Source organism: Ceratotherium simum, chromosome 19, assembly GCF_057802395.1.
Source record: "Ceratotherium simum simum isolate JZ-2026a chromosome 19, ASM5780239v1, whole genome shotgun sequence".
In the NCBI taxonomy this organism is placed as follows: domain Eukaryota; kingdom Metazoa; phylum Chordata; class Mammalia; order Perissodactyla; family Rhinocerotidae; genus Ceratotherium; species Ceratotherium simum.
In genome coordinates, this window is record NC_141918.1 from 23,034,093 (window position 1) to 23,061,510 (window position 27,418).

Genomic DNA, 27,418 nt, shown 5'->3' on the forward strand with positions numbered 1-27,418 from the left:
AGCACAAAAAAAAGAGTGCACAACAGTCTAATATGATGTTTTTAGATCACTTTATGGAACAAAAATTAGAAGGACATATACCACATTGTATCAGTGGTTATCTAGGATTTTGCTCTGTGATTTTCTTCATTTTCCAAGTTTTTTGCATAGGGCCTGATTTTCAAGTTTATTTCTTTGAGAAACATTCTGATCAGAGCAACATTCTATCTTCTCTCTGAAAGCTGATTACCCGAGTGAAACTTGCATAGGTTCCTACTTCCTGTAACCATCTTGTAATTGTTTGCTTGTTTCCCTAGTAAAGTTGAAGCAATTTTTTGGTAGGGTTTTTAATTTTTTTTCCCATCTCTGCTCTCCAACTGGTCAGTATACTGCTTAGCACACAAATTTTTGCACTCATCGAACAAGTGAATTAATAGTTTGAATAACAATGACCCCAATACAGGCCAGTCATTTTGGAAACACATTGCCAAGGGGAGAGAATTATTAAATACCTCACGTTTTGTTCCGTGTGCCAATTTATGAGACACTCTCAGCAGTCACTGTTTGCCAGACCAGGAATTGAGTTTTACAGTCCCATTTCCCTCACCACTATGGTCTAGGATTTCCATAGAATGGCATGACCTGAAGGAGACAACTAGCATGTGTACTATTTCAACACCAAACTTTCTCAGAACGTGTCTTTGTGTTAAAGTCTCATTGAGCAGCTGTCTTGTATATGATCTGCTGCAGTCTGGTCATCCTGCTCCTTGATCCCAAAGTGCTGTAGAGCCAGCATCTTGCCAGTCTTGGCAATCTGCTGCTTATAGCTAACTTTGTAAATTAAAATTTTTATTAACTTCTCCTTTTTGCGGAGTGTTTGAAGTAGAAAATTCAAGGGGAGGATATGTTCAAGTTAGTATTTTGGAAACAAGTGAGGTAAAATGGAAAAAAGTTAAATAAGATGAGATCTGAAAAAGATACAGAATTAGGAAGTATTCCTGCTTCTCAAGATTTGAAACTTTATGGTGTTATAAAGTTCCATATCATATCCACTTTAAAATTTAAGAATAAAAGTTAAAGCTGGGCCGGCCCCGTGGCTTAGCGGTTGGGTGAGCGCGCTCCGCTGCTGGCGGCCCGGGTTCGGGTCCCAGGCGTGCACCGACGCACCGCTTCTCTGGCCATGCAGGGGCTGCGTCCCACATGCAGCAACTGGAAGGATGTGCAGCTATGACATGTAACTATCTGCTGGGGCTTTGGGGGGAAAAATAAATAAATAAAATTATTAAAAGAAAAGTTAAAGCTGTGGTATATACATACAGTAGAATATTACTCAACCTTAAAAATGAAATTCTGATACATGCTTCATGAACCTTGAAAAGATTATACTAAGTAAAACAAGACACAAAAGGACAAATATTGTATAATTTCATTTATATGAGGTGCCTAGGATAAGCAAATTCATAGAAACAGAAAGTAGAATAGCGGTTGCTGGGGGTTGGAGGAAGAGGGGGATGGGGAGTTATCTAATGGGTACAGAGTTTCTGTTTGGGATGAGGAACGAGTTCTACAAATGAATGGTGATGTTTGTACAACATTGTGAATGCACTTAATACCACTGAATTGTACACCTAAAAATGGTTAAAATGGCAAATTTAGTATATATTTTACCACAATAAAAAATACAATGGAGGATAAAAAAATTATTTAAAGCTAATATGCTACAAGCAAATTATTATAAATTACAACTCTTTTTTTTTTTTTTAAAGATTTTATTTATTTATTTTTTCCCCCCAAAGCCCCAGTAGATAGTTGTATGTCATAGCTACACATCCTTCTAGTTGCTGTATGTGGGACTCGGCCTCAGGATGGACGGAGAAGTGGTGCCTCGGTGCGCGCCCGGGATCCGAACCCGGGCCACCAGCATCAGAGCGCGCGCACTTAACCACCAAGCCACGGGGCCGGCCCAATAAATTACAACTCTTTTAATTCTTAAGTAATATTGTTACTTAAGCATCTCCTAGAAAGTAGTAAGAGTATCTGGCATAATGAAGTATAAGGAAGATATAAAATAATAATTACTGCAGTTATTTAACAGTGAACCAAACTGGGCTTTCTGCAGGTAACGGCCATTTAGATGAGATCAGAGAAAGTAAGGTAAACCTGTGTTCACTGACTGGCATATTCTTACCTAAAATGTTTTGTGATTCAAACTGTTGTTTCTGTACTTAATACACGTATATGATGTAGTAGACATGATTTGTATTCACCAATACCTGATTCTCCATGGACTTAGAGCACAAGGAAGATGGTATTTCTAAGCCCCCTTAAAGTTAGGGAGGACTTTGTGAATTCATTGTGGCCAACGGGCTGTGGGCTAAGTGATGACTGTCATTTCTGGACCTAAACTTACAAGACCTGATGCACTGTCACATCAACCAAGAAGGCTATATGTTTCAGGTAATGCAGCTACAGATTGGTAAATTCTGTCAGCCTGGATCACTGAGTTGTTTCATGGGAAACAGTAGCCAGAAAGAGCTCCAAATCGGCAAAAGACTTTGCAATGACCACAAGATAAGCTGCTGAGATTCGAGAGTCACTTGTTAATACAGCATAAGCATAACCTATCCTGACAAATATAGATAATATTGGTAATGGGGTTTGGGTGCTGCTCAAAGAACTTACATATGTGTCATTAGCTTAGAGGTTGGTTGGCTAAGAAAACTAATATTGGAGGCTAGAAACATGGCACTTCACATTATGCAGTGGTAAAACATTTGATGTAACTATCACCCACAATAACCTGGAGGCAGAAAATGTACCTAATGAATTTTGAGCTGGGGGAAGAGGTTGAAAAATAAGACAGTGTGTGTTGGGTGCCGTTGTATGCATTTGGTAAGATATTATAAGAAAGTGTGGAACTCAGAAAGGAATGGTTGATTTGTAAAAGCTGAAATGAGGGAATAGAAATGACCAGAAAGTCTGAGCCTCACATGGCTGTTTTTCAACTCCAAGCAGTAGGAGATGAACTTGAGAAAACCTTTACATGACAAAGGATCATTAAAACTCAGCCTGGCAGCAAAGATCATAACTAAGGGTATAGACTTCATTCTTATTTTGGAAAATTTTTCAGTGGATTAATTAAGGGTGTGGAACCTTGATTTTTTTCCTTCACTTGGGGGAAAAAATGCCTGAGGATGAAAATGTGGTTAAGAAGATTGCTCTACCATCAAAGCTTATAGACCGCAAGTACACGCCATAAAGTCAGGAGAGAGATACGGAAGTAGGAAATCAAAGCAATATAGCCAACCCAAGAACTACCTATCTCAAAAAAAATGGTATGGTTAATGGCGTATAAATCTGACTGGAAACAGATAAGAGGCCCACTAAGTTTTTAAGAGTTGTACTGAAAAAAGAAACCATACACCTTGGCTAAAAGAACTTGTAACTATTCCATACTTTAAAAAGAACCAATTTCAGCCCCCAATTATCTAGGAAATAGACTGGAAAAAAAGCTGTGCAACCCGAAGGATAGCATATTCCTCAGCAGACATTCAGATGTAGCCAAGGAGGGTAATTAAAAAAAGATCTTTCCAGCGAGTGGAGTCTGGGGTCACAGAAAACAAAGGGAATTCTTTTTTTTTTTTTATTGATGTCACAATTAATTTATAACATTGTGAGATTTCAGTTGTACATTATTATTTGTCAGTCACCATATAAATTCGTCCCTTCACCCCTTGTGCCCACCCCTCAACCCCCTTCCCTCTGGTCACCACCAAACTGTTCTCTCTCTCGGTGTGTTAGTTTATCTTCCACATATGAGTGAAATCATGTGGTGTTTGTCTTTCTCTGTCTGGCTTATTTCACTTAACATAATACCCTCAGGGTCCATCCATGTTGTTGCAAATGGGACAATTTTGTCTTTTTTTATGGCTGAGTAGTATTCCATTTTGTGTGTGTGTGTGTGTGTGTGTGTGTGTGTGTGTATAGATACACATCTTCTTTATCTAATCATCTGTTGATGGACACTTGGGTTGCTTCCACTTCTTGGCTATAGTGAATAATGCTGCAATGAACATAGGGGTGCATAAGCCTCTTTGGATTGTTGGTTTCAGGTTCTTTGGATAAATACCCAGTAGTGTGATAGCTGGATCACATTTTTTGAGGAGTCTCCATATTGTTTTCTATAGTGGCTGTACCAGTTTGCATTCCTGCCAGCAGTGTATGAGGGTTCCCTTTTCTGCACAACCTCTCCAACATTTGTTATTTTTTGTCTTGGTGATTATAGCCATTTTCATGGGGGTAAGGTGATATCTTAGTGTAGTTTTGATTTGCATTTCCCTGATGATTAGTGATGTTGAACATCTTTTCATGTGCCTGTTGGCCATCTGTATATCTTCCTTGGAAAAATGTCTGTTCAGATCCTCTGCCCATTTTTTGATCAGGCTGTTTGTTTCTTTGTTCAGTTGTGTGAGTTCTTTACATATTATGGAGATTATCCCAAGAAGGGAATTCTTAGAGAACAGAAGAAAGGTCTAACCATGAACATTCCCCATGCCCACGGTAAGAGACCCTAACATCTCCATTCTTCCTCTTTCTGAATGAGAATGTTTATTGTGGTTATGGTTCCACAGGTTCCACCAGTGTACATTAAGTGTGTGGAAAACAGAACATATCCTTTTGGTTCTTGGGTCTCCAGACCAATGGGAGCAACATGCAGACCTGACATAAGCACTTCTTTTTTTTTTTTTTTTTTAAGATTTATTTATTTATTTTCCCCCCAAAGCCCCAATAGATAGTTGTATGTCATAGTTGCACAGCCTTCTAGTTGCCGTATGTGGGATGCAGCCTCAGCGTGGCCGGAGAAGCGGTGCGCCGGTGTGCGCCCGGGATCCAAACCCGGGCCGCCAGCATCAGAGAGCACGCACTTAACCGCTAAGCCACAGGGCCGGCCCTACATAAGCACTTCTAAAGAGCCTGGTCTTAGAGAATAAAACTTTGCCTGGATGGGACTTTGGGGCTGAATCCCTTGAAAAGGGAGTCACTATGTTCCATGTGTGGAAAGGAGAGCGAGCTGAGTATTTGGTGACCAGACGGTGGATTGTGAGAGACTACCAGTGCACTCACATATCTCGTTCTCTTTTTCTTCTGAGCCCATGGGAGACTTACTCTTTCCTATCCATCCTACCCATCCCTCTCTGCAATTAGGCAGGGCCATATGACTACTTTTGGCTGATGGGTTGTGAATGACACATCCAAGATGAAGAATTTAATTGCTTGTGCAAGACCTTTTAATGCTTTCTTCCCCTGCCACAGTGGGGAGGCCAGGTATTGAAATGATAGAGCCACAAGACAATCAGCCTGGATTACAGAGTCACCAGTTGGAAAACAGTTGCCTTTGCAGATTGCCCAGACTCACAGTGGACTTTGGGTGAGCAAGAAATAAACTGTTAAGTTATTGGGATGTGGAGTGACTTGTTACTGCAGCACAACCCAGCCTATCCTAATACATATGGGAATGCACACATTTTGGATATTTCTGCTTGAGTGCAACTTTATTTATTTTTTTAAAGATTTTATTTATTTTTCCCCCCAAAGCCCCAGTAGATAGTTGTATGTCATAGATGCACATCCTTCTAGTTGCTGTATGTGGGATGCGGCCTCAGCATGGCCGGAGAAGCGGTGCGTTGGTGTGCGCCCGGGATCCGAACCTGGGCAGCCAGCAGCGGAGAGCGTGCACTTAACTGCTAAGCCACGGGCCGGCCCTGAGTGCAACTTTAAAAATGTGTGGAAATGGCTTCAGGGGGTCCATAAGCCTTTGAAATTACATACAAAAATCTGGGGCATATATTTTTCTGAGAAGATATAAATGTCAAGATTTCCCTTCCCAGCCTCTATATTGCCATTAGCAGGATGAAGAAAGGGCCCTAGAATTAAAACCCTCCTCCTCTCCCAACACTCATAGCTTCCCTTTGGGACTATCAGGATTAATATCATGACACCTTTTATCCCTAGAACATACTTCATCCCCTACACCTTAATTCCTATACAGCTCTGTGGGTAATGTTCCTTGATTTTTCTCCATATCATTTACCATTTGAGATGTTTTCCTTACTCTTCACTTCTTAGAATGTCTATTTCCTCACTTCGTAGAGAGATTTCTGTCTCTTGTGTTCAGTGCTGTATCCCCAATGCCTACCTACCTACACAACAGGTATTCAATAAATACTTAACACATTATTGAACAAATGAAACATGGTCTATTAACTTTAATCATAATCTCAAAGACCTTCATGACCCAAAAGTTAAATACAAACAAACAGGTAAACAAAATACTTCCTAATAAATTATCCTGCCTAAATAACTCAAACATTTTGAGAAACATCCGAAAGGATGAAGATACACCCTTGGTAGATACTGAAATCTGAGCGAAAGTGGCCCATAATAAGATTTTGTTCTGAAATAATGAATTTTTAAAATATGAAGGATATTTTGAATATAGCTAAGTAAGCAAATATGGTGTTGATAGATGAAATATTCTGTCAATAATGTGCACTGCAAAAACTCCAGGACCAATCTTGAAACATAAAGTAAATAAGAATTTAACATTTATTGTGCATGTTTATACAGTAACATCAAAATAATGCTCAATAAATTACATAGCTATTTTCTAAAAACACTGCAAAAAAAGTAAAGATAAACCAGTAGGAATGATAACCAATGTTACTCAAAATTAAAAATATAGTCATCTATCTTTTAAACAGATTTGAATTGATGATTCCTACATGAACCAAAACATTTTAAATATCTAAAAATCGTCTTTCTTAACGTACTAGATATATATAAAGGCTCAATTTTATTGCACGTAACATATTTGGTTTAGGCTTATTTGATCAGATAACATGCAGGCAAATAAATTATAAATATGAATTTAAGAAAAGTAGGCAGGATACTATTTTGTACTACAAAAATTATATGAAGGTGATACATTTCACAGCTTAATCTTCAGAAAATTTTTTCAGCTATTGTATAAAACACTGACTAAAATCATCACACATGCAAGCTAAGAGCTATTAAATATATTATAGTAAAATAGCTCTGTTGGCACATTTAAAATAAGAAAATAAGTATCAACTACTCTTAGAACTGACACCAACAACCATTCTCCTTGGCCACCCAAAAAGGTGGTCTTCACATCAGTTTTAAAAACATTAAATGACAAAATCTTAAACATAGACATACATTTGGATATGTCAAAAATATTCACATAATTGGCACATAATTAAACTTTTACCATTTTAAATATGGAAAAACTAGGAAACTGGGTTAGACATACCCTGTAAACCAGTTTCTAAATAAAGCTAGTGAAACTTTTCTGTTTTACTTCTTAAATTCTTTTGGCCAAACACTATGGTAGTTGTTTTGAGGATCTGTAAACGTTCCCACTTATTCATACTGTTTCCTGAGGTCATCTGGAAACTACTGTTATCACAGTAGCTTCACAACTTAATATCCCTGCAAATGTGCTTTGGAAATATTCAAAATAAAAACAAAAATTTAAATGCAGACCCATGTGTAATAACATGATTTCTCTATTACAAAAGCTATCTTGAGGAAACTCTTAGGTATCAAAAAAATCAAATTTATTCCATTAACCAGAAGACATGGAAAAGCATTCATAAACTCTAGGCCATAAACAAAAAGACTTCAGAATCAGCTCAAAAAGACTTCAGAATTAGCTCATTTAACATTATGGAAATGAAAATAAAAGTATCTTACTTGCATGTTACTTCTGGAATAATGTCTAAAACTTATCTAGGCCTCTCCATTTTAAAACATGTTAAACTAGTGTCAGCGCAGTGCCTGACCCTTATGAGGTATTCAATAAATATAGATTCAATGAGTAAATGTGAAATTAAGCATAAAAACTACTGCAATCCTTGAGCACTGAGGTAATGTTCTGAAGCTACAATGTGTCACTCACTGAATGAAAAATCAGTCTTAACTGGTACTCAGAATAAAGCTTAAAAGACCTCCTATTTGATAACTATAGCACTGGTGCATTTCCTGGCACCCCATCAATGAACAGAAGACCTGGGCACTTTCCTTGATTCTTGCCCTCACCTATCACTCACCGTCTCTGACTTGAACTGTATAGAGGATAAACCAAGAGGCAAGAGAAAAGAATGCTCTTGTTTCTTTCCCTTCCCTCTTTCTTTCCTTCTCTCTCTCTCTCTTTCTTTCTCTCATCTGTCCGTCTCTCTATCAATGAAACAAGAAGCAGGTAACCAACCAATGAAACGTGCATGCCTCTTAATAGTTATCTTTTCTAGGAGAAAAATGAGGTGATATTTACATGTGTAATATTTACATTTGGGGGAGGGGATGGTAATTGTCATTACCAAGATGGCTGACTCGAATAAAGTGATTTAACTAGTATTATTCCAAAAAATTCACTGCTCTGGTACTGAAATTTTCAGTGTTACTGGATTACAATTAAACAGAAAACACTGTTTAAACTACTTTTCACAGGACGCAACCTGAGTTTGAAGATTAACTTATAAAGATATATTTCTCCATCATTTATTTCACTGTTAAAAATCAAGAAAACCACTACTATTAAAATTTCAACAGCTTAAAAATAGAATTTGTGCAATGACATTTTTAAGCTCTGCATTTTGTATATTATTACTATTTTTAACACTAATCACAATTCCTTTCATTCATATATCAAAAGGCAGCACTGGTAACCTTGAAAATGTTATATATAAATATATGTTAAGAAGGTTAAATATTTCCACACATTATCTTCAGCCACTATTCTTATCCTTCCTTCCTAAGAGGAGAATGAATGGGGACTAGGCACTTATCCAGCATCTGCCTGTAGTGTCATTCGTTGGCACTAATGATTAGGATGCTTGAACCATGCAGTTATATGTTTTGATTCAATAATGTGTCACCTAAATAGCCACTATTTTTTTCAATTTAAGCCTAAGTAGTAGTAATATTTTCATGCCAAGTTTTGACAACTTAATAATTTGTATTCTAGGGGTAGAAAATATTATATTTTTGCTATTAATTATTTAAAAAGAAAATCAGAAATGCCAACTTTATGCCTCATTAAAATAAAATCGAAACTCACTTGAACTTATTAATAATGCTTGATGAAGACAAAGTGATCTTAAAACCATGATTAATATTTACTGACCTACAGAACTAGAAAATGTATTATATTTCCCTGTTAATATAATAAGAATATAATTCTCTAACATGTACAAATACAATTTGGTAATTTATATTTCAAAGGTACGCTATAGTCTCAATGGATTAACAACTTCTATTTACCAATTCTGCATGTTACAATTATCTATAATTATATTTTGACCTTGGCTAGTCACTTGCAAATTATCCTCAACTCCACCATGAATAGGCTGCAAATAATACGTTGATGAAATATTTTAATATTTGTCTAGTTCTCAAAACTTCCAAGCAATAAGCTAATCAATATAATATTTGTATAATATTTGTAAACCCGTATTACTGAAGTTACAGTGGTACCTTTTTATATGGCTGAATCATATAAAATACAAGGTCACTAAGCCAATTGTGTAAATATATGTTACAGCAATGTTTCCCACACAGCAGTACACATATACCACCAGATAACCCTGAGATGATTTTTGAAGTGGAGTGCTACATAGATGAACAATTTATCTTTAACAGTTATATATTTATTTTAATGTTTAATAGAAAAAATATAACTAGCACATAAAATGTAGAATATGTTCAACACAAGGCTATGATTAAAAAATAAGGTTAAAAATAATAAGTAAACAATGGCACAGGAGATATATATACATATATACGAGATCAGAAGGGTGGTATGTGACTCACATTTGGGAAACACTGTTTTAGGGAATGATTTAATTTAGTCAGCATCATTTCTGGATGCTTGTAATAATAAGCCACATCATAAAGGAGTTTCCTCTAGTATGGTAAATTCTGGGTTTTTTCCAGGATAAATATTTTTTTAAAAACATGTGTTTACATTTAGTTTAAGAATATACATTTGAAAGCACTGAGTAAATTTACTTTACTTTAAAAGGATTCATCAAAATGGTAAAAATGTTCAGGAGCATTTGAGGGACACGCTATTCCTACAGAAGAGAAAAAACTACAAAGGCACATTGCATACTATGGTTATCATGGCAGCATTTAAATAAAAGTGATCTAAATAATCATTACCACTAATAATTGATGAATAATTATAATATTCTTTCATAAAAAAGAAGGTATGCTTGTGCACTAAGTGCTCTTGACTCTGGAACCACCTGCACATAAGTGTCACTGACATGGACCCACTGGCCTGCTGACTCCCTATCAGGTTCTTTCAAACCTAACAAAACAAAAAGAAGTATAATTTTACAATAAGTATGTTCTTACTCTACATTATAAACAGCAACATATTCATCACAAACTATATTATCTAATGTTAGATGTTACTGTATAAGTCTGTTTCTTCTTGGGTTACACATCTTCCTAAATAAATTAATCTTTCAAAGCATTAATATTAGTATAATTTTACTTTAAATATCTAGTGAAATATTAGACAGCCTTGTAAATACTTATTTGCTCAAGGAAAAGAATCATTTTCACTAAAAGAGAAAGATAAAAAAGGTAGTTTGCTGATCCATAACCAAAGCCAGCAAATTTTCAACTCCAATTCTATTCTGAGGACCTGGTATGTCTTCAACAACTTTTGGTATTGTTAAATAAACTGCTACTCTGCTGCAATAAATGATGACTTAATACCTTGAAAAACTGTGTGTCACTTCATGTCACCTAGAAGGGTACAGTCTTGATATTTAAGATTCTCTAAGATTATCTAAGTACTCTTAAAGGTATTTCTCACTTAACATTAACAAGTGAATCCACTTGAGGTATCCATGAAATAACTTACCTCTTCCAGAAAAGGACAAATAAATTCATTTGTTTTTAAAAATAAAATAAAATTAAGATGGCATACCAGGTACATTTTTCTTTCCAGTGATATGTTCCAATAATCTCCTGGAGGGTGTTCTCACTTTCACATAAGCGGTGTAGTGGCCTCCTCTCATCGAGCCGCTATGTTCCACTACGCCATAGAGACCATAGAGAACTTTATCTCCCACGCTTACATTCTTTTAGACAAAGAAAACACCCAATTAGTAATATTGAGTGAAATATTATTGTAAGGAAAATTAAGTCAAATGTACATCCTGCTTAAAATAACAGAAATGCATATTCAAACTACACTGAGATACTTTTCCACACAGATTGGACTGGCAAAATGCAAAAGCTGGACAACATTCTCTGTTGGCTGGACTGTGGGGAAAAGAGTACTCAAATACATTGCAAGTGGGAATGCAAAGGGGCATAGCCCCTATGCAGGGATATTTCATGTTATCTAGCTAAATTATATCTGTATTACCCTTAGATTTATCAATCCTATTTCTAGGATCCTATCTCACAAGTACATGAGCAAAATGTAAAAATACATGCACCAGATTATTAATTGTAGAATTATTTATAATATCAAAAAACTGAAATAGACCCAAATGTTCATAAATTGGGGACTGGTTGAATAAACTCTGAAGCATCCATGTAACAGAGTATTACACTGCTTGAAAAATGGAGAGCAAATATCTCTAAATAATCTCCAGGATATAATGTTAAGAATAAGATAGGTAAAAGGATACATATTGTAAGCTATGATTATTTAAGAGGAGATATGCACATATACATACCTATTTGCTTATATTAAAAAAAAAATAGAAGAATAAATCATAGGGTTTGTTTTTGTTTTTGTTTTTTGCTGAAGAAGAGTCGCCATGAGCTAACATCTGTGCCAATCTTCGTCTATTTTGTATGTGGGACACTGCTACAGCACGGCCACCGACAAGTGGTGTAGAGGTCTGTGCCTAGGAACTGAACCTAGGCCACCAAAGTGGAGCGTGCCAAACCTAACCACTAGGCCACAGGGTCAGCCCAAATCATAGTTTTTTAAAATGGTTATTTATAAGAAGGAAGAAACAGGTAAAACAGATATGGAGAAAAGTTACACTTGTCAGAATTTACCTTGTACTGTACATTTGATACATTTGACTTTGGAACTACATAAATATTTTATGTGTTAAACAAAATTTTAAAAATTTAAATTTAAAATTTAACCCAGGAGCCAACCTGAAGTGGCTTTCAGTAGGCAACTATGGTCCCAAAAGACTAATACATTAGAGCATGAATAAAAAGAAAAGTGTGATACATTGAAACATATCTAATGGGTTTAAATCCATGAATTCATAATGATAAATTAATTGACCAGTTTGAGGAAACCAGTGAATTAATTTATTATTCTGAAAACTGGTTTAAAAGGGGGTCAGGGAAAGAATTGGGCATTTATTCTACCTTTTCTGTAAGAACTATATACCATAAGATAACTAAATAGATGAAAGGAATTTCTCTTTATATAAAAGTATTCTAGCTAAAAAATGAAGGAACGACAGAATTAGAATATCATCACTCTGTAATTCTTAATGAACTCAAAGATCTAGCACTGAGTATCATTGGTTGCTAATATCATAAAAAGATAATTGGCATTATTTGCCACCTGATAAAAGAACAGAACACTGTCTATGGAATAGCCTTACCAGGGGGAAAAAAAGAAAAGAAAATAACAAACCTGACTCTGTTCAAGCCTCTCTAGACCCAACTACCTATTTGTAGGAAATAAAGAGGATAGAAGAACAATCATCAAAATCTAAACTACAGGAAACTACCAGAAAGACGACCCAATTTCTTCAACAAATAAATTGCAAGGTGGGAGAGAAGGGGAGAGATGGGAGAGGGGAAATATATATCCAAAGAGACATTATCCAATCATAAGGTATAGCTTTTACTTGGAATTAATTCATTTATGAGACAATTGGAAATCCATACACTAGATGATATGAAGGAATTGCTAATTTCTTTTAGTGTGAAAGTGGTATTGTGGTTATGTCTAAAGAAAAGGAGGGGGAGTGATTCTTATCTTTTAGAGATAACAGTGAAATATTTATGAATGAAATGATGCCTGATATTTGTTTCAAAGTAATATAGGAGGAGGAAGTAGATGAGCGTGTGGATGGGGCAGGACTGGCCATATATCTAAGGTTTGAGGGCTAGGCGATGGGTGAAGGGGTTCATTGTACGCTTCTGTCTACTTTTGTGTATGAGTGGAAATTCTCCGTAACAGGTACTTTTAAAAAATACGTTTTCATAAATTTAATACAGAGCTTGTTAATTTACATTTTGTTTACTACATTATCAAATTCTAGGAATACTAAGTGTTAACTGACAGATAGTGCTGATATTCCACAGCAGATGAATTGGATTCACTGAAAAATTGCATTTAAGAAATTTTTGATCAATGTATTGAAAATATTAAGTTCACTAAGCATTCTATTAATACCACAAAAGCTAGACTGCTAACTAGTAAATCATGAACAGGAGAATATGTTTTCCCATAAGGGTTTGGTTCCCTTAAGGAAGACAAAGTCATCAATTTCACCCACCCAGTTCTTACATGTAAGTACAAGCAATTATAAACCAGTCTGTTTACTATACCTAATTATGAAAGTAACAGCAATTTTATTGTGCGTGTATGTGTGTGTGAGGAAGATCAGCCCTGTGCTAACATCTGCCAATCCTCCTCTTTTTTTTTTTTTGCTGAGGAAGTCTGGCCCTGGGCTAACATCCATGCCCATCTTCCTCCACTTTATATGGGACGCTGCCACAGCATGGCTTACCAAGCGGTGCGTCGGTGCATGCCAGGGATCCGAACCAGTGAACCCCAGGCCGCTGCAGCGGAGCACGTGCACTTAACCGCTTGCGCCACCCGGCCGGCCCAATAACAGCAATTTTAAAGTTTCATACTCAGCTGACAAGTACACTATTCTCAGCAGTATACATGAAATGGCATGAAAAACAATGCACTAGTATATTGATTTGCAAAAGATAAAGAACTCTACAAATGCTAAAACTACTGCCAATTATGCACATCATTTACAAGGAACAGGAGAGGGCACAAAACCTGCTTACCTCTCTCACCAACTATCTGCTTTCAGCAGCATTTACAAGCGGCTCTGATGACTGCCATGCCTCATACTTGACACATCTTTTCAACTTTTCCTTATTCTATCTCCCAAAGGACAAAAGTCATATTCAGTGTGTCAAATGTTCCACATGTTACTGATTTAACTTCACTAACTATAAAATTCCCTTTCAGAAGAGAAGCTTATTTACAAAAAGAAAGAAAGAAAAGTATGGCCTAATAAACAATACATAGGATACTTTTAAGCACATTATTTGCAAGTCAATTAAATATCTTAATAACATACTATACCTTACAAGTAGCAGAACAGAATGGTGCTAAATCAAGCAAAAGTGGAAAATCTACATGTCTGTTTACTTTGCGAAGACTCGAGCCAGCCTTAACAAGACCAAAAAAAATTTTTTAATGCAACAAACTTAATTAATCTAAATCATTGTGTTTGTCAATTAAAACCAAGAGAGGGATCCTAAAAGTTAGTTTTTTGTAGATATAAAGAAGTGACTGGGGCCGGCCCCGTGGCATAGTGGTTAAGTGTGCGTGCTCCGCTGCTGGCAGCCCGGGTTCAGATCCCGGGCGTGAACCCAAGCACCACTTGTCCAGCCATGCTGAGGCGGCATCCCATATAAAGTGGAGGAAGATGGGCACAGATGTTAGCCCAGGGCCTGTCTTCCTCAGCAAAAAGAGGAGGATTGGCATGGATGTTAGCTCAGGGCCGATCTTCCTCACCAAAAAAAAAAAAAAAAAACTAATTAATAGTCCAGAATTGATATATGACTAAATTTGTAATTAAGTTTCATAAACTGTTAGCTTCAAAGACCATTCATTTACACGGGCATTTTTACCATGAACAATATGGTAATAATCACTTTCACTGTAGCTTTTCAACATTTAGGGAAAGATAAAAATGTGATAAAAGCTAAGCTACTGACACACATGTTATCATGAAAATATATTCAACCAAAGTGTCAGGAGCCTGGTGTTCTAGGCCTGACTCAATGACTGATTAACAGTTAATGTGACTCGAAGCAAACTCATCTGGATCAAGGCATAAAATAGGTATAAATAGACTAGATTAGGTCCTTTTCAGTTCTAAAATTCAGTGATATTCATTCATTAAAAAGGAAAAAGCCTGAACACTCAAATCATTTTATCAATAAAAGTAAATGTTATATATTACATAAATCAAAATGAACCTTCATGTTCTTAAATAAGCTCTACTTCTTTCTCTATTTTTAATTTCCAAAGGCAGACCTTGAAAAATGTACACTTTGCATTATGTAATGACAATAAAAACTAGCTGATAGAGTATCAAAGGTACTGGATAGGAAACCCACAAATAGAAACAGACTCTATTGGAATGAGAAGATACTTAAACCTGAATTGTCTGGGTATACAACAACTATTTAATACATGCGATCTTTCATGCAACGCTTTCACGACTTATTTCAATGACTTCCCTTTTCATTTGCACACTAATCACATAATTTTACCTTATATCTGTTGCCTATTTCTTACCTTTCTTTGAAGAAAAAACACTTATTTTTTTACCAAAATATATCCACTTACTGATTTGTTTCTTCAAGTTATCTTTAGAAGGCTTAACATGACATCTGATGTGAAATTATGAGGTCATATCCCAGGAATAGTTATTTAATCTGTATTCGATTTGTTTGCCTCCTTTTTTTTCATCGGGTGACCTCTATAAGCATCCAATATCAGCATTGTCTGAGATCATTTCAGGCTAGTGCACCCTCCCCAAACAGTACTTTGCTGCTGAGAAATGATCTCTTAAGAGGAGAGACTTTGTAATGGGCTTTAATATAAGATGAATCTCCTTTTCCAGGGGAATCATTTTTGGAAAATATCTTGCCTTATATTTGGTTTTCCCCATGTCATTAAAATATAAATCTGATGTCCTGCACACAGGACACTTACACCAGGCCTCACATCTGGCATGATCTACAATGACTGGGACACATATTTTTGTGTATATCTCTATTTCCTTACAATAGGTTCTCAGAAGTGGAATTAGTCAAAAGTAATTACTTTTGTTCAAAAATTATGTTTTATTTAAAACATTACTTAATGTTCTTTATATATATATATCTTTTTTTTTTTGCTGAGGAAGATTTGCCCCGAGCTAACATCTGTTACCAATCTTCCTCTTTTTTTGCTTGAGGAAGATTAGCCCTGAGCTAACATCTGTGCCAGTCTTCCTCTGTGCCAGTCTTCCTCTATTTTGTATGTGGGTGGCCGCCACAGCATAGCTGATGAGTGGTGTAGGTCTGCACCTGGGATCTGAACCTGGGCTGCGAAAGCAGAGCATGCTGAACTTAACCACCATGCCACAGGGCCAGCCCCTTGATATATATTATTAAATTACTTTCTAGGTGTTACCAACTTACACTCCCACTGCTGGTACATGAGAGTGCCAATATTTCACTTCATCCTTATCAACACTATTATATCTTTGTCAATTTGGACAGGGTAAAAAAGGAATCTCATGTCATTTTATTTTGCATTTCTTTTGCTGGAAAGGATGGACTTTTTTTCCCATAATTCCTTGGCATTTTACTTCTATGAACTGTCAATTCATGTTCTTTACCATTTTACTGTTAGGGTCTTGATATTTTTCTTATTGATCTTTGAGAGCTCTTTACATATTTATGTATCATTTGCCATATTTATGACAAAGATCTCTATCCTGTTTGAGATTTGCCTTTCAGTGTTGTGGATATACAGCTCCAAAGTTACTACAGAGAAATAGGCTTTCAGGGACACTAAAAAACTAGATAGCAGAGACACTGCTTAAAGACTTGGCTCCCTGTAATTCCCAGTCCCTGGGAATGAGAATGTGGCTTTGCTGACATTACATTTAGACTGAGAACAAGAAGGAACTGAGATGTTAGTAAATATTTCCTGTTAAGGGCATTAATTCTTTCTGTAAGTTGTTCCTAAGTAGGGATGCAAATACCAAATATAAAGTAACTGTGGTACATCATGAAATGAGTTTCTCAGATCTGACATGCCCCTATCTTGTCCACATGGAGTCGCTGCAGATATACAGCTTCCAAAAGGCATGCTGATGTAATGAGACAAGATCCATCTGCTTCTGCTCTCCATGCCCTTTTCATTCCACTGAGCTTCTGTAACCTTGGCTATAGAAATTCAAGAACTTAATCTAATCTTTCTGTGGCTAGGGATGGGGGTGTAGAGAAAAATCTCCTCCTGCCCATCTGTGGCCCACATGAAATGTTGCAGATATATAACCAAAGCTCTCAATCTTCCCTGGAGATTTCTTTCATGGGTTTTATATTTAGAAAATCTTCCACACAGAGATCAGATTAATATTCATTTAAGTCTTCTTCTAGTCTTTTGATAATTTGTTTCATACAATTAAAAACATTTATCTGAAAATAGTATTGATCTATGGTAAGGGAGGGAAGCTCTAAATTTTTATTTCCTCACACAACTATTTTTCCTAAGTCCTTTACTGATAATCCAGCTCCCTTCCCAACTGATTTGAGAGCCTTCCTTTGTCATAAAGAGCTTTAAATTATGATGTTTTATTTACAGACAATTCTGACCATACTGTTTTAATTATTATAGTTTTATTTTAAAACTGGTACCAAAAAACCATCACTTCTAACTTTTTCAAAAATGTTTTGGTATTTTACTCATTCTTCCAAGAGAAACTTTAAAATCATTTTATCAAATGCAAAAAAAAAAAAAAAAAAAAAAAACCCTGAGATAAGGCATTGGATTAAAACTTTAAATAACTAGAGAAAAATCTGACACATTAAAAATATTTAAGTTCCCTCCCATTGTAAAGTCCTACAGGGGTTGGCCTGCCTTGCAACCCTTAGTCCTAGCCAACCTAGCCCAGACCATGCACTCCTCTCATCAGGATCCCGAGAGCTCAGAAAGCCAGGGGCACTCTGCTATTTCCCTGCTTGTAAATGAGGGTTCTTAATAAGTCTTATTTTCCATTGACACACACACACACACACACACACACACACACACACACCACTTGGGTTCCCACCACCTAAATCTTCAAATATTGTGAATCAAACAATTTTAATTAGAAAAGTCTTCTAAGCTATTATGGCTGAAGCAGTAAATGACAAATTTTTAAATTCAATAAATTACTATCTAATCCTTGACAGAATTTTACAAGATTTAGGGCTCTGCAAAACATATGATGAAAATTACTACTGTGCTACTAAAGGGACTTTTTACCTGATGGAATCTTTTAAGATGGAGAATTAGGATGGCTGGAACAGCAGAAATGAGCAATTGCTTCCTGGCATTTGTATAAACCCCTTCTACTTTCTTTTCTGCATAAAATATAATAAATTTATTTGTAACATTCCATTTTATACATTATCTACCATATAATACAGTAAACACTTATATAAAAGCATCATACTACATTTTTGAAAATGTTAAAGAAATTAGATTTCTGGTTACAGGGTGCCTCTACTCCTTTTTAAAAGTCCACTAAAGTGAAGGGGATTTTTTAAAAAGGCACACACTTATAAGGACAAAGAATGGGGGAGGTGACACTTGTAAACAAATTTTGGAAGCTGGGGGCCGGCTCCGTGGCTTAGCGGTTAAGTGCGTGCGCTCCGCTGCTGGCGGCCTGGGTTCGGATCCCAGGCGCGCACCGACGCACCGCTTCTCTGGCCATGCTGAGGCCGCGTCCCACATGCAGCAACTGGAAGGATGTGCAACTGTGGCATACAACTATCTACTGGGGCTTTGGGGGAAAAAAATAAAATAAATAAATAAATAAATAAAACCTTAAAAAAAAAAAAATTTTGGAAGCTGGAAAGCAGATGGACTAGTAGTGACTTATGTCAATGCTCTCCAGCCAAAGACCACCAGAAACATACCTGTAGTTGAAAAAATTGGGTCATTACTCATTGCAGTGAAAGGAGATCACATATCCTAAGAACCATAGGGAACTTCAGTAAGAGATTGTTAGAAAGGACTTGTGATAGGATTTGAATATGGTCAGTTGCATATATAACCTCAACTGACGTTAGTTGGTATTTCTTTCTTCTCCCATCTAGACATTTCTTTAATTACTAGTGTGTTAAGCATGTCTTTATTCTGATGCTTTGACATCTGGGGCCCTGCTAACACTGGAGGGACGGCCTCTCCCAGAGCTAGCTAATTCCTAGAGATAGTAAACAACTTAACTGTGCTTTTCATATGCAAACCAACCAATTCAAAGCCTATACCCCAGCCACCTCCTTTATTGGGCTCTTATACTCAAGGCCACTATCCACCCGTCCTAATCACACCAGGGCCAGGTACCAGACAACTAGAGATAGCCCCTATAACCCACAGCCCACTGAAATTATTCAAAACTAGTCAATCCTAAACCTGTTTACCTGCCTTGCCCACTCCTTCCCTTGGAAACCACAATAAAGGCTCTTGCCCACGTTCCCCCAGCCCCACACACACTGCCTCCTGACCAACCCTGGTGCTTCCCCCGTGGCTCTGTGTGGCATGGCTTAGTAGGTCCCCTCCTCTTGGGAACTGTAAGTCACAAACTATCTTTTCAATGGCAGTCGTCTCTTGATCTGCTGGCCTCACCATACCTGAATAATAATAAAATCTACATTTTGAAACACCTAGTTGCTAAGAATCAGAGAATTCTCTCCATTTAATCAAGACTAGTGGGGCAGTGAAAATTTCTTACTTGACAAATCCTCTTTTTTCCACGTTTCTCTGGTCAACTAAACATAGTTAATATATTACTAGCTTTATAATTATTTAAAATCTTCAAATTTACATCTTATGATATGACTTCACACTAAATTGATAGATTTGTGAAGCACATTAATTTCATCATTAATATCACTATTACCATTGTAAGTTTTAGGGAAATTTCTTCCGGAAAGAGTTCAGATAGCTAGTCCTCTGAAATTAGACTACGTGGATTTGCATTTTCAAGGCAGAGATGGATACTTCCTGTTTTCAATTTATTTCAGCAAAAATCTATTGAAAATTTACTCTGTCCAGTCAGTGTCTTCAGTGTTGAGTTACAAATATGAATAAGAGGGCCGGCCCGTGGCTTAGTGGTTAAGTGCGCGCACTCTGCTACTGGCGGCCTGAGTTCGGATCCCAGGCGTGCACCGACGCACCTCTTGTCCGTCCATGCCGAGGCCACGTCCCACATGCAGCAACTAGAAGGATGTGCAACTATGACATATAACTATCTACTGGGGCTTTGGGGAAAAAAAGGAGGAGGACTGGCAATAGATGTTAGCTCAGAGCCGGTCTTCCTCAGCAAAAAGAGGAGGATTAGCACAGATGTTAGCTCAGGGCTGATCTTCCTCACAAAAATAAAAAATTAAAAAAAAAAAATATGAATAAGACAATCTCTGCCTCTAAGCAGCTCAAGTATGGAGACAAGGTTCTTAGGTTCCTCTGTTTGGGAACTATAATCCACTAGTCACTGACTATCAGATAATCCATGAGTACTAAAAAAAATTAAGCTAAATATTTACCTGCAAAACTGGTTTTCTTTTGGTACTTTTGTTTCTTTTCAGTACAATTCTCACACAGAAGCTTATTATTTCCCATTAGTAACTCCATGGATGTAAACTGGTAGAGACAGGACTGAACTGAACATTCTTTAGAAGTAGTTACATAGCTCTGAGAAAGGGTCTGAAAAGCATTTTGGGGGCTGTGAGACATCATACGCTTCTCCCCTGAAAAACATAAATTCTTTGGAACATTTAGTGGCTGATTTTCCTTTTTAAAATCTCTATCTCCAGTTACAGTGCCGCTCAAATGAAGTTCAGAAATAGCTTCAGCCACTTCCTCATCACCACTGTCAGTCTTCCTGGCGGGCGGTTCACTTGCTGACGGATGTCCCTTTGTGTGCACAACGCATCCACCACTGGATCTCAACAACACAGTCTGCTTAGAAGTACTTTCAGATTCTGAAGCTTCACTGTCAGCATCAACACTACTTTCAGAATGGCTGGCTTCTTTTTCACTGCCATTGGTAGGGCTTCCAGTCGGAGTCGGTTCAGTATTCATGATGCTGCTTGCCAACACTGAAGAATCCCCATCTATTTCAAGGTTTTCATTTTTCTGGTGGATGACAACAGCTTTATCTTCTTCAGATGACAATTTTCTTATATGTTTTCTGCCATGAATTAGTTGATTCTGTAAGTTGACAGTGTTTTCAGAGAAAAGAATCTTGTGACCTTACTGAAAATAAATGCCAATAAGTCTTACTTAAACATTCCACAATTATTAAATACTCTTTCTAGTAACTCTGAAATCCATTTCCTAAATCTAACTAAACTACAACCATTATAAGATATTCTAGTGAATAGTTCTAATTTAAAAGTAAACTTTTACGCAAGAAACCAACAATAGTGGTTACCTATTTGTGGAGAAGGGAACAGGACTTTTGTGGAACAGTGCTGTGAGGGAGGCTTTTCAAGTGTAAACCTCTGTAGGTTTACACAATCTCTGTAGTCTTGCCACTTAACCTTCTAACAGAGTAAGTCAAATCTAATAATATATCAATTTGCCATGTTAGTACACATCATATCAGGTCAAAAAACTTTTTAAAATGAAGTGCAAATTCAGATTGATTTCTCTAAATTTATATGGGATAATTCAACAACCAGGTATGTTCCTAGTGAAATAATGGGTCTAGACAATGGTCATTAATGGCTGCTGACATCAAGAAAAGAGAGACATCCAACATGATGGGCACCTCCTTGATGGAAGTATCACACCACCACTTAAAAGTTTTCTTGGGGCCGGCCCAGTGGCATAGTGGTTAAGCTCACATGCTCCGCTTCAGTGGCCCAGGGTTCACAGGTTCAGATCCTGGGTACAGACTGACACACTGCTTGTCAAGCCATGCTGTGGCAGCGTCCCATATAAAGTAGAGGAAGATGGGCATGGATGTTAGCCCAGGGCCGATCTTCCTCAGCAAAGAAAAAGAAGATTGGCAACAGATGTTAGCTCAGGGCTAACCTTCCTCACACACACAAAAAAGTTTTCTTCCCAAAAATTAAGTAAATAATCAAACTTAAACCTAATTAGGCCTCTAGATCTAACTACCTTAGAAAGAAAATAAAGGAGACAGAGGCACCTGTTAACAATATGCGGATGCAATAGCAAAATGAATTACTATTGAATGTGAGAAACTGCTGAAAAAAAATAACTTAATTTCTTCAACAAATAAATTGCAAAGGAAAAAAGAATGCGGAGGGGGAATCTGTAGATTAAAAGCTTTAAGATACATGGCAATCAACTGCAATCTATAGATTTTTAGATCCTACATTCAAACACAATTTAAAAAGCCAAAAACATCCCACAAATATTTATGAGACAATTGCAGAAATGTAAATATTGACTGGATGTTGGTGCTATTAAGAAATTATTAATATTTTTAGATATGATAATGGTACTGTGGTTATGTCTTTAAAAAGAGTATTTATCTTTTAGAGATACACATTGAAGTACACGATATATCTGGGATTTATTTCAAAATAATCTGTGATGGGGAGAGGGAGAATGTGGGATAGATACAGATAAAACATGATTAGCCATGAGCTGATAACTATGAAGCTGAGAAATTGCTATATGGGAGTTTATTTTACTATTTTCTCTACTTTTGTATATTTTTGAAGTTTCTCTTAATAAAAAGTTGTAAAAAACAGACGTTTCATGAATGCACATAATTTTACCTTATCTTTAGATGAAGAATGCTTCTTGTTGACTCTGGGTTGATGAGTATTTTCCAAAGTAACAGTGCCACTGTACTGACCATTATCTGTCTCCTGTAAACTTCTATATTTACTCATTCTTCCCCAAAGTACAGGTTTTGAAACCTATATAGATGCCATGTACATAACACAAAACTTTTTTAGGAAATGGATTTTGGACATCGTCTACTTTTTAAAATTTCTAACTCATTTGAAATATATATAGACAATTTCCTTAACGTTAATTCTCAAAATATAAAGCACAAGTGTTTAAAATCCTTGAGAATAAGAACTGTATCATACTTTATGCATATATACACAAACTCCAATATCAAATACACTGTACAAACTCAATTATGTATATAAATAATAATGATTCTGAGGTATCTGATAATATACTAAACAAATATCTAAATATATGAATAAATAAATGCCCTTCATAAAAGACTTATTATTTTTTTACTCCTTACCCTTTCTTCTATTATAGGAAGTGAAATATCAATAAAAGGATCTTTCACTGTGGAGATCTTAAAAAGAAAACATTGAGAATTTCAGTTAGAATTCTAATATAGACAATGTAGTTTTGTAAAGTCTTAAAGAAATAAAACTTCCCAGGCAACCTAAAATTTTAAGTTAAAAAAAGTTTCTGGGCCGGCCCCGTGGCTTAGCAGTTAAGTGCGCGAGCTCCGCTACTGGCGGCCCGGGTTCGGATCCCAGACACGCATGGATGCACCGCTTCTCCAGCCATGCTGAGGCCACGTACCACGTACAGCAACTAGAAGGATGTGCAGCTATGACATACAACTATCTACTGGGGCTTTGGGGGAAAATAAATAAATAAATAAAATTATAAAAAAAAAAGTTTCTGAACAAATAGTGATTTAATTGGATATAGCAGCACATATTGTTAATCAAAACAAGATATCCCAAAACTTCAATAAATGCAAGCCAGTTCAATTTTATAATATTGTCAATATGAGTAACCTGTAATATTTAAAGTAACTTCAAAATAAACTGCACTTAATACAACTGATTAACTAAAGACATAAACATATTTTTGGAGAAATTAGTGCCATAACATAAATAAAATATGATATGTTAAGAAAAAGCCATGAAAAAAGCCCGAGAGCCTGACTGTATTTTATAGATTCTTTAGGACAATTTTGTTTTAAAAGATACTCTCTAACTTTTGTGAGATAAATCAACTTCTATGCTGAATATACGAGAAATTTAAGTAACATACGTTGACACATTCTGTGCTTCAATATGACAGGCTAGAAGATGTAATATATAATCCTGACTTTATAAGACTAGAGAAGCTAGAAAGGTACCCCATAATCTGGGACAGGAAAATGGACATAAAGACTCTCTCTTTTTTGATTAAAATCTGACAAAAGTTTAAACCTATCATACTCTAAGCCATACGCTGCTTTCAGAAATATTCCTTAGGAAGCAATTGAAAACCTATAAAAATGTATATGTGTTTCAAGTTATAATTAAAGTACAGATGGCAAAATAAAGATTACCACTAATTTCAAAGATGAGCTGTCTACTAAAAAAAACTTCAACAAGTCATATAAATGTAAACTTTAAATGAAATGTGGTAGATCACCCTACGTTATATTACTACATTAAGTTATTTCTACGGGAATTACATTTTAGGGCAACGCATAGTTACATAACATAGTTACTCTCTTCACAGAAGTTTCTCTTTCATTTCAATCCAAACAAATAGCTAACACATTCGAGCATATTAAAATAGGCTAAAAGAACTTCACAGGTATGTCAAGAGGAAAAACAAAATAACACATTTACTTAAAAAAATTACATTATGTTTACTTCCTAGGAGTGAAAGATATATTTTCAAAAGACTTTCAAAAGCTATTATGTAGTCATCCGTCACAAATAAAAATAAATGACTGCTGATGATTATACGTGAAAGGAAACAATAAAAACAGTGTGATTGTAATCTATTTCATGTTGAAGTGAATTCTAAAGTTACCCACATTTGCACATTCTTCACACATGACCGTGCTGGTTAATTCACCAATAAAGATTTGATCTACGAAGTTCATTTTCACACCTTCTCTTCCGTATGCTGTAAAAATAATACTTTTTAATGCAAAAAAAAAGTCAACCATCAACCTAACAATGTAACATGCTTTTTTTCTGTTGATTCAAAAGAAATCTGAATCAGGCAGATGTCCACTACCACTCTTAATAAAAATTTTACAGCATGATGTTATAATGTCTTTCTCTTTTACAATTCTGTAGAGAAAATGTGACTATCATCTACAGTAGTCTTCAAGAAATAACGAACTGTTCTTAAACTTAAGAGGTAAAATAAGTAGAGCAATAACCACTATCCGTACCACACCTCAACTCCTCCTATTAAACCCTTTAAGGCCCCTGTGCCTAACCTAAAGGTAGAGAGAGGGATGGGAAAGGAGATTATGCTTTTAATGCTACAGATGCCAGGACCATAACTATGGAAACAACAGAGCAGTAAAACACAGCATAGTGTAAAGAATTAACATGGCAATTAATAACAGTTATATGTATAAGTGCTCAGTTATATAAAAAGTTAAAATTATTCTGTTTAGGAAATATTTATAAATCAAAGGAAATTACGCTTATGATTTGCTTCAAAATAATCTGGGGTTGGAAGGAAACATATGAAACATAATAAACCACGAATTAAATGTAGTTTCAGTGGGGTGATGGGTACCTGGGGCTTCATTACACCATTCTCTCTACTTTAATAGAAGTTTGAAATTTTCCATGGTAAACCATGAGGGAAAAAATATATTAACAAACCTATTCACTCCTCTTTCAAACTTCTCTTCTATCCTTTTTGGGTATCTGCCCTTCAAATTTCATATAAACATTTAAAATCATCTTAAAACATTATTGGAAGCAGTGCATGACAGAGCAGACATATCTAGATCTATCAATAAACATTTATTATTTACGATAACTATTTAGAAATTATGGTAAACTAAGATGTTTCATTAGGAAAAATTGTACAAGGGACTGAAAATAGGAAAGATTACAAAACTGGGAAAAGGTGCAAGACTGGGCAGTTACTCTAAATATGCACTAGATGGCACTATCTCAAAACAAAAGAACAAAGAGCACACTTGAGAATCTACATTTTTTAAAATCTTAAACCCTTAACTGTATATAAAGCTTTGGTATATACAATCACAATGGATGTATATTTGTTCATAAATTATAGACATGTAGTATGTACATAAAACACTCCAAAAATACAGAAGTTAGAAAAGAGAACAAATAAAATACAAATAATATTTTTAAATGTCTTCATACTACCATTAGTTAATATCTCAAGCCAAAATACACATTTAGGACAAGGTAAATGGCTAATAACATAGGCTATAAACCCACACTTAAATATTGATAATTATAAATGATCAGCTCTGATTAGACAATTATTTTTGCCTCATATCTTGGCTGATGAAGAGTCAACACCAGGAGTAAAGTAGACATGTAGCTTGACTTACGAGTACTCTCTTTAATAAATGGTTTCTTTGCAGGAATCTTTGGAGCACTTAAGCATTTTGTCTGGTTAAAACTAGATAATACCCATAAACCCACTTATCCAAGCACACGTCAACTTCAAAATGATATAACATGATGAAAGTGAACTTCAAAATGATATAATATGATGAAAGCGAGGTTGCTACTTTCAACAATCTTTCAAATCTCCCTTAGGATACCTCACATAGGGCATCAGTGTCAATCTATATATTTGATATTAGCTTTATTTTTAAAAATTCACATGGATTCTAACATTTTCTTTCTATGACCCACTAGACTATCTTGCAGCCACTGGAGTTAGGTACGTGTAAGGCCACAACTTTAGAGAATTAGTTCACATAATGCTCAGTTCTTTTTCCCCTGAAAAGAAACTTTTAACATTTTCTTGCAAAAGAAAGTTATAAAAGACTCAACATACCTTTGACTTTTTTTCTGGTTTCATCATCAGCAGTTTTAATAGTTGGGTAATTAAATGCTTTTAGAATGCTAGCTTGTATTCTCTATAAAACAAAGTTAATAAGAATTTAATAAGAATCTACACAGAATGAATTCTTTCAAAGCAGTATTTTGTGTTTCTTTGAATAGAATCAGTTTAGTAACAGTTAACTTCAGCCTCGTCCTCTTAAAAACATGAGGACTTTCAAACAGCAAAGTACACCGGATCTCAGTTCCCTAATCCGTAAAATAAAATGACTGAAATTTTTAAAAAATTGAATATGTCCTTTCTTCCAGTTCTGAAATTTCATGAATAAACAATTCTATAATGCTAAATTCTCCCCCAAATAAGAATCAAAGTTCCTGTGTTTAGGTTCTCTCTTAGGTTTAAAGTCTTTTTCTCAGTCTACAAAAAGCAAGCAGCCTAGTCTCATTTTTCTTATAGGTTTAGAGTAAGTTCTCCTTCTTTCTTCTTTTCTTCTCTCTCCCCTTCTCCCTCCCTCTCCTCTACTCTGTTCCTAAAATGATGTATTCCTTAACCAGGACAAAAAGTAACAAACAGACC

General features: G+C 35.8%; 1 protein-coding gene across 3 annotated transcripts in view; it reads right to left on the reverse strand.

The window, feature by feature from the left end:
• Positions 1-4,755: 4,755 nt before the first annotated feature.
• Positions 4,756-27,418, reverse strand: part of USP45 (ubiquitin specific peptidase 45) — a 71,613-nt gene continuing 48,950 nt past the window's right edge. For 2 of the 3 annotated variants that reach the window (XM_087443919.1, XM_087443918.1), the window contains exons 10-18: positions 26,837-26,918; positions 24,864-24,955; positions 23,328-23,384; positions 22,840-22,983; positions 20,629-21,295; positions 18,347-18,444; positions 14,396-14,482; positions 11,003-11,156; positions 4,756-10,372 (exon numbers count right to left, since the gene is read on the reverse strand). In XM_087443919.1, the coding sequence (XP_087300045.1) occupies positions 10,242-10,372; positions 11,003-11,156; positions 14,396-14,482; positions 18,347-18,444; positions 20,629-21,295; positions 22,840-22,983; positions 23,328-23,384; positions 24,864-24,955; positions 26,837-26,918 (1,512 nt within the window). In that variant the 3' untranslated portion in view covers positions 4,756-10,241. Of the gene's footprint in view, positions 10,373-11,002; positions 11,157-14,395; positions 14,483-18,346; positions 18,445-20,628; positions 21,296-22,839; positions 22,984-23,327; positions 23,385-24,863; positions 24,956-26,836; positions 26,919-27,418 lie in introns of those variants that run through there. The other variant, XM_087443920.1, reaches the window with a different exon arrangement.